The sequence below is a fragment of the Limulus polyphemus genome, unplaced genomic scaffold (genome assembly GCF_000517525.1).
Source record: "Limulus polyphemus unplaced genomic scaffold, Limulus_polyphemus-2.1.2 Scaffold2229, whole genome shotgun sequence".
NCBI classification, from domain to species: Eukaryota; Metazoa; Arthropoda; class Merostomata; order Xiphosura; family Limulidae; genus Limulus; species Limulus polyphemus.
The window spans coordinates 40,146-52,671 of record NW_013667839.1 but is presented as its reverse complement, the minus strand read 5'-3'; the positions used below and the strand labels follow the sequence as shown (position 1 = coordinate 52,671).

Sequence of the window (12,526 nt, the reverse complement as noted above, 5' to 3'; positions counted from 1 at the left end):
TAGGATTTTAGGTGTATCTACAGAAATATTGAACACAAGTTTAAAGAGGTTATAATTTCATTGTACATGTCAATGGTTAGGCTACATATAAATTTTGACAAGGTAGGAGTCATCTTCATTTTTCTAACAGGGTGGTAGGCCTTTGGAATGGGTTGCGTTCGGATGTTCTAGATGCAGTAAATTCAAGTGAGTTTAAGGAAAAGTTTGATAAGTATATGAATGATAAGGGGTAGCTTTAAGATTTTTTTTTTTAATTTTAATTTAGTTTAGAGGGTGGAACAGCCAAAATGGATCAATGTTGTCCCAAAATGTTATGTAGATTTACATAGAAATATGTAACTAGCAATATGTTTTTCTTTTTTCAGCTCTGTTTGTTTTACTGTAAAATTTCAATTTTTACTGATTAGCTACACATATCACCCTATGCAGTAAACCATATCTTTCATCAAATCCAAAATTACTGCATACTGAAAAAAGAATAAATGGACTACAAGAACATTCTGATAACAATAGCATACTTCTTTCAGGTTCTTGTTTAACTTGCTTCCTTTCTTGAACCATTCTGTTGGTGTTGATTTTTCCAGAAGCACTAAATCCTCGATAAACTGGAATGGTGGGTGCAGGGGCTACTTTACGCGAGACATTTTGGTTAATTAGCTGTATCTCAGCATGAACCTTCTTTGGACATGTACATCCTCTATGAAGTTCAGAAGGCAAATCTGTAGCATTCTGCTCCAGATCTTTGGAAACTTCTTTCTTAACTTCCAGATCTGGACTTTTGATAGGTCTTGGAGTGATAAAAACTTCAACTGCTGATTGCTGAGCCTCAGCATTTACAGATGCTCTGTCAGTGAAATCTTTTTTTTGTCTTTCTATAAGATCTTTAATTTTTTCTAGGCCACCTAAAGAACAGAAAAATCAACTTTGATACTGTAGCAAAGATTTATACTACAGCTTACAGATTTACAATTTTTTAAACCACTTTGTAGAACTGAACTTATTTCACAGACATATCACCAAATCATTAAAAAAGTTGTATAAAAACTACAGAGCCAACAATAATGAAGCTACAATAAGTGTTAATTACTACAAAATGTTAAAATAAGTAGCATATCTTGGAAGACAAATTCATTCATTCATATTACTTGTTCAAACTTTCTCCATGCAGATCAAATACTTATTATTCACTGAAGACTAAAATAAACTATTTTATTGATATCATGATACACCTTTTGATTTTTTGTAATACTCTGTAATGAATCAGAAATTAAACAGAACCTCAATTTTTCTTAAATTTTTATTGTTTTTCATATGAATTTAATATCTTGCTACCTATATGAAGAAGATTTTGATCCTTAAACTTAAACCTTCATATGACATTTTCAAGAACTTTAGAAGGATGGGAGATTTTATGCCTACGCTCACACGATCATGATATTATGACAAACAAACTGCATACCAATAGTCAGGGATATATAACTTCTAACTGCTCTAATATTAAAATTAAGTATGCATTTTAAAGTGTAATATTAAATTTCAATATTGAAAGCTATGTAGGGATGATCTATGTATAGCTGTATCATCCCTATATTCTTGTTTGCATTCTTTTTGACACTGTCATCCCTACATCAAATTACATTTACATAATGATATTTTATTACTTTTTTGTGACATTTTTTCCCCCTGACTGAAAGTTAGTGTTTTCTATGAATACGTGTAATAAAAATATATTATGTGTCTTGATTTTTTTTATTACTCCTTTGCTTCATACATAATATAGGGGTTGGCTCCCTAAAGACACCAATAGTATAATGTACAAAGCACTGAGTATTCTACATGTTACATTCATCTAATGTTCATCTGTTATTGGCTGGTAATTTCTGTTTCACCCTGTACTTAAGCTTTTTAGAGGAACACAAGATTTCTGTAAAAAAGTTAACTTCAAGGGATAATGATAACATTTGTTTACACCAGAATTATGATTTTTTAAAATTACAACTAGTTATTACAACTAAACAATGACATATTGCATTGACCAAAAACACAGAGTGGATCTGGGTTTAAACTGATGTTAGTGATAAAGTAGTTGTAGAGTTATCTCAACTGAAACAAGAAGAAAGATGAAAACTTTGGTGAGTTGGTCACTTTCTGGTTTAGTATTTTAGTGATGGTTTCTTGCCTTTTATTTGGGCTTGTTAGGTAGAGAAACAAATGACAGTGAATGGTAATCATCTTTTAAAGTAAAACTCTCTGCTATTGTTTAATTTTTGGCATGCATGTTTGTACTAAGCCTACTGATTACCTTGGGTATCCCTTACATGTAGAGCCTACCAACTCTATGATAACACTATTTTCTCATAGTTCACACTACTTTTGATAACACTAGCTGAAAAAGAAATAATAGATACTTTTCTTCGATGTGGACTAAACGTTTTTAGTAAAAATTAGGGATACACAGGTAGTAAAATTTGGCCAAATACTGGGTACTAAACTTTGGTCAGTGCAAGGTGTCAGCCGAAACTGAGCTGTCCCATTGCCCCCCCCCTCAAAATAAACATACACAGAAATTAGAAACAAAAACAAAATTGATATTTATTACATTTAACCGAATAATCACCAACAGAACATTCAAGTTTTACTTTCACCTTTCAATGCTTAGCCCCAACTTCTCAAACCCTAACCCCTACTGTTCTCAAAACCCCACCTTCTCCAGAAATCTACTTTTTAAGCCATGCCTGTTATTAACTCCTATTGTTCTCTGAAACCCTGACTTTAAGCAGGTGATCAGTTTTTGTTGCTCAGAACACTATTTTTTTTTTTTTTTTTAACTTAAACCAATTATTGACTGTAACTTTCAGTTACCATGTAAATTGTCACAAAGATTAAAGTTTAGATGCCATTTTCAATTACCTGGACTTGGCTGTTTTTAACTTCAACACTCGGCCAGAGCCAAGTATTTGGCTTGAGTATCCATGCATTCCTGCTAAAAACATTAAAAGCTAACATAATAAAAACCCAAAGATAATGTAATTAAAAAAAAAATCCTACTTTTTGCTCCTGGCATTGGAATGTACCGAAGTTGTTCACTTAACACAGGTGTTCTTTGATACTGTAGAACTGAGTTTTGGTCATTAATGAAACAAACTTTTGTCTCACGAAGAGCTTCAGAATTAGTTTCACTTGTAAAATCACCAAAATCTGAAAGTTCTTTTAGCAAAAACTGTTTTTCCCATTCAGAAAAAACAACATGTTCTGATCCCAAGTTCTTCTGTTGCAGCCATGTGGGTATACCAGAGTTGTATGTCCACTTCCCTAGCCCTACCGAATTAAAATCACCAACTTCTTCCAAACAGCTGTCTTTTGAGCTTGAACTACTCTCTTCCCACATTCTTGTTGATTTTATAGTCCATGCTAAGGTTGTTGCTGGGAGTTTCTCAGGCAAATCTTCCATAAAGCTTTGATCATTGTTATGTACATTCAGACTCTGATAATCAGTATCTCTCTAAAAAACAAGGTTTCTTGTAAATGAACATCATAAAGTAAAAACCATGAGTAATGTTAACATTTTCAAAATATAGTTAAAACTATCGTGTTGTTTGGAAACATTAATTTTTAGAAATGTGCAGTCCAGATAGTAGGACCTTACTAAACACTTCTGTTGATAATGAGCAAACATTTCAAATTCACATAGAATTTTATCATTCCATATTAGTTTTGCTGGATTGTCACCTTAATAGTGAAACTTATAATTCTTCTTATATTCCCTAAAGATAAATCTATAAATAAAACATTACACATGAGGCTTGTGGATGAGAGTTAAATCTAACTGACTATTAGCTCTACTGCTGTCTTGGTTTCTCTTCTTTAGATATCTCTCCTATTACTTTATTACTTTTATTATATATATATGACAAATTTTTGTTTTGACCCTAATGTCTGAAGACTTGTATTATAGTATCTTCAAAGGTAAATAGATGCTGTCTTTACCCATTTATTCCATTAATACAATTGTTAATGGATAATAAAAGGTAGTACATTTCCATCTATAACTGACAATATGAACCAGTAATGTACATGTGGTGATGACAAAATGAAATAACATGAACTAGTTTAACAGATATATTGTCTCCAATTTAGGTACTGACAATATGAACCACTTATAACTACATCACTAGTATGATGTACCAACATCAGTGATGATGATATGAAACAAAATGAGCCAGTTTAATACAGATGTAGTGCTTCAATGTCAAATAAAGCACTTTGAAACAATAAAAACCAGGTTCATATAGATTTATTGTCTGATGTCAGCAATGACAATCTGAAACAATATGAACCAGTTGAACATTACATGGTATTAACAATGACAATATGAACCACCTTAACATTTTCCAGACATCACTTGATTTTTTTCCTTCTTACAGTTGAAATACTTAACCAAATTCAACAAAACTTAGAACAAAATTACTAAATAGCATCAAATTTTGCCTTTAAAAATTATATGAATTGGTTTAGCTTTGCCATCATTTTTGACTTTGTGAAGTATAAAAAATTTTGTTGTGAGAGACTTTAAAGAAAATTTTAAAAAAAACTTTATTTCATCTTAGAATTTCATTTATCTTTAACGTTCATCAGAATATTCCATTTTATATACATCCTGTCAATTTCAGTGTTAACATTTTCCTCTAATCTCTGTACACAGATTATTTTCCTTGTGAAACTACTGTTTATAATTCACGTGAAAAACGTTAATTTGCACTACTGTGTGATGACATATCATGCAGCAAAACTCTCCTCCAACAGGAGTGCAACACACCTCCTTGAGCAAATGCTCCCTTTACATTCACATGCGAAAGTCCTCATTCTTTGACGACGCAAAGAAGAAAAGTGCACAGGAAAATGGGGAGGAAGGGTGGGGATGTGCACGGAGGTGAATATCTATTAGAAATACACTTTCAGGTAAGGAAAATATTAACTTCGAATACAATGACTCATCTCCATGCACCATAAGATGGTGGAAGGACCGGTGTAAAAAATACTTAGATAAGCCACCTTTCAAGAGTACCAAAACAAAAAGCCAATGTGGTGCTACACCCTATGGCACAGACTTCATAGGGGCACACCCATAGGAATCAGCATCTCATCTCAATCAGGGTATACTCTTAGCCCGAGTGAAGGACTTGGAGAGGTGAGAAGTATGAATATGTTGTAACAATGGACAAAATAGGTACATGACTGTTCAAGAGCTTGTACACAAGCTGTTTGAATGCCAATATGTATACAAAGTTGTGGCACATTCAAACTGTACTACTTGTACTCACCCCTATGAACATCTGTCTCTATGGGTCAATAATAGCTGTGGGAGAAGAGCAGATGTAAAATGGTTCCATGCACAGCTCCTCAACCATCAGATACTATGGACTCACACCAGTCATCAGAGGAAAGTGGTGTAGTAGACACAAAGATAAGGATACTTATGAAACTGTCATCAAACATCAGACTCAACAGGGCCAATGCCAGCTCTGGGAGTAGGGTTAATGAGCAATACATCACAGTTGGATATTAAAAAATATCAATAACGCTGCAAGGAAATGCAGTGGTGTCATGTCCTTGCAGGAGTTGGTTAGGGTAAAGAGAAAGTAGGTGAAACGATGTTTGAAATCCATTTGGATATTGTGATGTATCCAGACAGGTTGGGGTGGCCAATACTACACTTCACAAACACCCCTGCCCCACTTCTCAGCATAGAGGGACTTTCAGGTCCCAATCAGTGAGGATTGTCCACAGAACACCACACCAGCAGCTGAGGGCTGGTAAGTGGCAAGGGTCTCTCATGTTGTACTCGAAGGGGAGATAAGAACATTCACTTAAGGTGCCCCAGAGAATGTGCCCAGATTCCCATCGGTCCTTCAGTCCAGAAAGGTCATTTACTGAAGACAATGCAATGGGTAACTGCAAAACCCTATTTTTAAAAGCCAGCAAGCACTAGCCAGAGAGGCAGGCAGAATCACAACTCTGATACTGGCTTTTTTTTATGATAGTGCATTGAATGGGTACAGTGTGAATTGGACTAGAAAAAATTATATATGAATACCATAAGTAGAACTTCAGTAGTTTGCAGAACACCCCTTCTCACAGTGGGAACTAATTGGGCCAGGGCAGGTAGTCTGAATGCTTTCCATCATCCTGGCTGAATGCAGAATTTTGGGTAAGTATACCCTGTAAAAAACACTAGTTACCTGGTGGGATCCAAAAGTAGAAGAACGGTGAAGAAGGAATAAGTAAATCAATAATTAAATCCATTACATGTGTGGGATTAATTGAAGAATGGCCATTGGTGGAAGTCTTGTTTGTTAATGGAGATGAGACAGCCAAATGGTGGGGACAGTTTAACCAATTTACTACAGTCTGAATTCCAACCAGCCTGTATCCCCCAAAATAACCATAAAGCAGTTATACTGTAACTTGTAAAAATGTATGCATATTTTCAAGAAATTTTGCAGATTATTTGTAAGCATTACAAGGCTATCCTACACAAAATATCAGATATTTTTTATTAAATTTTTAGATTTTTAAGGATTGGTTTGCTCACTCTTTCTTTTCAAATGTTGACTACACAACATACAGAGCAATTTTTGATTTTAAGATTAAGATTACTTTTATGCATCAGAAAATTGTCAAATTTCATATGTGAAATTTCTATAAACCCCAGATAATTATAAAATGTTTATTTTTTTAGAAAAACTATATATTTTATCTGTTATTTTCACTATTTTATTTCTGTTTGGGTTTGGTCAATTTGACTGAATTCGTAACCACCATAAAAAATTAGGAAATAGATATAAATTACACTTTTTAAGTTCTAGAGTGACTCCAAATCATAACACAAAACCACAAATGTTTATTTCAAATAGCTGAAATCTCATAACATTATACATCTATATACATTTATTATTTTTATTTTATTGACCTTTCAGCAGTGTCTCACTGGCATTCAGAAGTTGCAATTACAAGGTGCATTATACATCTATACATATTTATTATTTTTATTTTATTGACCTTTCAGCAGTGTCTCACTAGCATTCAGAAGTTGCAATTACAAGGCGCATCCACACTCATGTTACCATATCCAATAGTATAAAACTACCCTTCACAAAGTGCAACTGTCTTAGCTTCGTCCTAATGGACCAGTGTTTTGTACAATACAATCACACTTTGGTTATAATACATTATAAGTATATATATATATTATTACTATTTATATGTAACTTCTTAAATTTCTGTTCTTTTTCTTAAAACATGGAACAGTAAATAAAGAAATATAGAAAACAAAGATCTCTTCTACTTAGGAAGTTTCTACTCATTTACCATAATTTGCTAAGCCTTGTCAAATTTCACATGTGGAGGATGTAAAACAAAATAATTGTTTTAAGTTTTATTTATTCCTGTGTAAACACTCTGCAAAGGCTGAGAAAACCACATGGGAAAATTATCAGCTTTCAATTGGTTATAAACACGTTATACAGCAATGTAGATGTACATAAACAACTATTTTTCAGAAAATAGAACAGATAGGAGGTTCTTATCTTATAATCTAGCTTGTAAATATCAGTAATTTGAGTTTATAATTCATAATAAACTATAGACTTTGTATTTGGACATCACACATATCTAATTTGAACCAAAGCTGTATTCAACATACCACATGACACACAAAAATCAATATTTAGGAATTTTGTTTTAATATTTACTTTTAAATTAAGAAACTAACTAATGTATAATACTAAAATTTCAGTTACAATCTACAGTTTGATACCAGTTTTATTGACATACATTTCTAAAATAGCAGTTCAATAAAATTTTGAATGTAACATGAAAAGAGAAATTAAAGAGGAGATGCGAAAAGGAAGTGTCCACTTTCCCCTGTCATAGAATATAAGTAAAGGAAAGACCAGCCAAGACAAAGAAGAAGGGAAGAGTGGTAATGAGAAAGCAGGAAGATACAAGAGCATAGATATGTGTATAATGGCTACTAATGGTAAGTAGGAATAAGACTTGTGAGTCCAGGGAGAGCAGATACATCCACTAAGATGATAGGGACCAGGGGAAGAGTATGAAGAACCACAATAATAGTCCAATCAGGAAATAAGTAGAAAGGGGGGACAGTGGATATGAAAAAAATGAAAAAGGATAGAAAAACCTGAGACAGAAGAGACTTAAATATCCCAGGAGAACTATCACATGGAATAGGAGGAATATGTGACAATGGAAGGTAGTCAAATAGAATGGCGACAACGAGACCAAGGTGATAAGTATGTCCCACACATCAGCACTCAGAAGAGGTAGAAGAGAGATAGGAGTGGGATAAAAAGGACATCTATATGATCAGAAAGGCGGATTGGATGATCACACATGCTATAATAAAGGAGTGTCATATTCATAGGAAATAGCACTGTGTAAGGGCGGATCAGAGAAGATGGAAAGATGGGAAAGGGGGAAGACAGGGCTTAGAATAGAAGGTGGAGTAATAGAAACAAGGTTGAGATAGGCTTTGAGAGGCGACCAAAGCTAAGCAAGGACCTAAGGGAGGAGGAAAAGCATAGTAAAAATGATGGGACAGACCAGACTGAATGTACAAACTATCAGGGCTGTGGCACAGGAGACCAGAAAATAGAAAGTTAGCAAAAAGGGGTGTGGAAAGGGGAAAGAGTTCCATATGGCACCCCCACCCAAAAAATTGTAGAATTGCCTGGATAAAAAAGATTCTGAAAAGGGTTTATAAAAGACAACTACCAACTACACATACCAGGGCAAAGACATTTGACAAGCAGTTGTGTGAATACATGTGGAGAACATTATATTCTGATAAAAGTAGCCTTTTTGATGCCTTTATACAAGACATTTGTAAAGTTTATCCTCAAGAAGATTGTACATCTAATTAATGAAGTAAGTGGTATAATAATATATTAAAATTATCAGATCATACTATTAATATGATTTATTAATACATAAATATTACTTTGATGAATTGTTTTTAAAATTGAGTGGGGGTGCCATATGGAACTCTTACCTGGAAAGGCAACAAAACGAGCAAAACAATGAGAAGGCAGAACAACGGAAGACCAGAGGGTGAGGAATCAATCCGTGGGTAGGGCATGGTCTTGTCAAGAAGACAGCCTGCAACAAAGTGCAGTGCCACAGAACATGATAAGTTATGGACACATTCAAGTGGCATAGACCCAGAACAAGGTCTGAACATTATATTTTATACGTATATGTAAAGGAGTGGGAAATGAAGACTAAACACCATCTACTAGGAGTACATGTAACAGAATAATTAGCCACATCTAATGGTACGTGAAGTAGTAATGATCCAGACCTAACAATTATGTCTAAACCTTATCTTCTAATGGTGCATGAAGTAGTAATCATCCAGACCTAATCATTATGTCTAAACCCTATCTTCTAATGGTGCATGAAATAGTAATGATCCAGACCTAACAATTATGTCTAAACCCTATCTTCTAATGGTGCATGAAGTAGTAATCACATTACTACTTCATGCACCATTAGAAGATAGGGTTTATGAAGTAGTAATGATCCAGACCTAACAATTATGTCTAAACCTTATCTTCTAATGGTGCATGAAGTAGTAATCATCCAGACCTAATCATTATGTCTAAACCCTATCTTCTAATGGTGCATGAAATAGTAATGATCCAGACCTAACAATTATGTCTAAACCCTATCTTCTAATGGTGCATGAAGTAGTAATCATCCAGACCTAACAATTATGTCTAAACCCTATCTTCTAATGGTGCATGAAGTAGTAATGAATCAGACCTAACAATTATGTCTAAACCCTATCTTCTAATGGTACATGAAGTAGTAATGATCCAGACCTAACAATTATGTCTAAACCCTATCTTCTAATGGTGCATGAAGTAGTAATCAGCCAGACCTAACAATTATCACTAAACCATATCTTCTAATCGAGCATGAAGTAGTAATGAATCAGACCTAATTATTATAGTCTATATGGACATGTTAAAAAGTAATGAACTATAACAAAATAGCATTGTTTATGCGTGAATTTTCAAGGAGTAATGGATGAGAACTAAACATTACCATCCATGGGTACACACTATGCAGTAAAACTATGTTAAAACAATAATCATTAAGTGGACATATTAAATAGTAATAAACAAAATCTATACATCACCATCAAAGTGTTGCAAGTTAAGGAAAAATAAATGATATTGAAATATCATCTCCTATGTGCACTTGTGATGGAGTAATGAAAGAGAACTAAACATGAATGTCAAGTGTGCATGATAAAGAGGAACTATATTGAATCATCTCTCATGTGTACCCATTAATGAGTAATCAACCACAACTAATCATCATCTATTAAGTGTACATGTTAAGGAGTAATGATCTATTATGGAACATTACCTTCCAAGTAAAATATGGACCAAGTAACAATGATTAAACAACATATTCTGTGTTATATATGAAGAACTAGAACTTCACATTAATATCTAAGTATACATGTCAAAAATAGAGAAATATTTCTAAACATCAACTATTTTGTATATGGAAAGTATCAATGAACCATGACCAAACAAGATATTCTGAGCCTTATCTCACATATGTACATGAAAGGAATGAACAGTTTCAAAACAATATCTTCTACATGGACACATAAAGGAGTAAGAACTAGAACCAAACCTTAGCTAGGATGTGTACATGGCAACGAATAATTAGCGTTATCTTCTATGTGTATATGAGAAGAAGTAATGAACTAGATGTAAATATTACCTTCTATGTGAACATGGTAAGGAGTAATGAACTATATCAAAACATTATCTACTATTATCATCTATATGGACATGTTAAGGAATAAGAACTAGAACTACAGATTAACATGGATGTGTACACGGTAGAGAATAATCAAGACTAAGCAATATCTTCCACATGTAGAAGTGAAGAAGTAATAAACAAGAACTAAATATTATCTTCTAGGTATGCATGTTAAAGAATAACAAACAAGAAACAAACATTAATAGTTATGTATACATGGCAAGGTATAATCAATTACGACTAAGCATTTCCTACCAAGAGTAAATTTGAAGGAGTAACGAACAAGATGTATTTGTACATATTAAGGATTAATAAACCAGATTGAAGGATCAATGACTATATGTTACAATTGAAAGAGCAACTAACTGTAACTAAACATTAACATCCATATGTACATGTGAAAGAGAGATGAACTATGAATAAACACAATATACTAAGTGAATTTATGTTGAAAATACAAAGTAAAGTTGTTGAAGTATCTACTTCAACAAGCCTCAACAAATATATACACATCTAAGCTCAATTGTGTCAAAGAAAAGAATTAAGATTTCTGAGGTAGCATTTGCACAAGAAGTTGTGTCACACTTCTATTGGTGGAGGGTTTTGCTGCACGATAGGTTATTATGCACAGTAGCACAGTTTCACATGTTTTCATGTGAATATAAGGTGGGAGTTACACAAGGCTGGGGGCATGAAATTTTCTAAGGCAGAATAATGCAAAATCAAGAGGAAAATGGATTATCTGTGCACAGAGGTGAGTCATCATATCGGAATGGATTGTTATTCATTAAAATAGTTTTTATGATACTTTATTTTCCCTATTTCGGTAGTTACTGTTTCTGGATATAAATGGTAACAAATTCACTAAAGTGGACAAAGATTTATTGATAACCTACAACCTCGCCTCTGGAAATGTTACCAGGTGAGACTAGGTAACAGTATGTTTACTAACACGATATTTAGTCAAGGTCAATTTCTATCAAATAAATATAGCTTCTTTTCAATAAATTATAACTTCTTTTGTTGCACTGTTTTAGCATGATAAATTTGATAATATTCAATAAATAAGGATTTGAGTCATGAGAAAATTTTGCTTTGTCATATAAGAAAATTCCTGAAGCTTTCAAGCAATATAAGTTAACACAAAACATGTTTAGGAACAAAAGGAAGATCTAAAAAGCTAAATAAATGTCTGGTTTATTTCTACTTATTCTAAATTTTAGGAACAAAGGAAAATGTCATAAAACTATAAATAAATTCCCAGAACTGTGGTTTGTTCCTACTTATTCTAAACTTTACAGCCAAAACGAAAATCTCAAGAAACTATAAATAAATTCCCAGAACTGTAGTTTGTTCCCAAGTATTCTAAACTTTAGAAGAAAAAAAAGAACATCTAACTTTCCAGAACCATTACGAAAATATTGTCAATAACATGCTCGATAAATTCAAAGAGTTGGTTTGTAAGATGAGCTTAAAAGTTCATTTCTTACACTCACATATTGACTATTTCCCTGAAAATCTTGGTGCCGTCAGCAAAGAACAAGGGGAAAGGTTTCATCAAGACATCAGGGAAATGAAGAGGAGGTATCAGGAAAGGTCGAACATTAGCATAATGGCTGATTAATGCTGATTATTGAAATGAGATGCTCCAGACACAATACAT

At 33.4% G+C, this 12,526-nt stretch overlaps 1 protein-coding gene across 3 annotated transcripts in view; it reads right to left on the bottom strand.

Annotated features, from left to right (window-relative positions):
- The window catches only part of LOC106466339 (centrosome-associated protein 350-like), a 136,819-nt gene that overhangs the window by 108,549 nt on the left and 15,744 nt on the right, over positions 1 to 12,526 (bottom strand). For all 3 annotated transcript variants that reach the window (XM_013926614.2, XM_022394326.1, XM_022394325.1), the window contains exons 5-6: positions 3,049 to 3,502; positions 519 to 902 (exon numbers count right to left, since the gene is read on the bottom strand). In XM_013926614.2, coding sequence (XP_013782068.2) covers positions 519 to 902; positions 3,049 to 3,502 — 838 coding nt within the window. The remainder of the gene's footprint in view (positions 1 to 518; positions 903 to 3,048; positions 3,503 to 12,526) is intronic.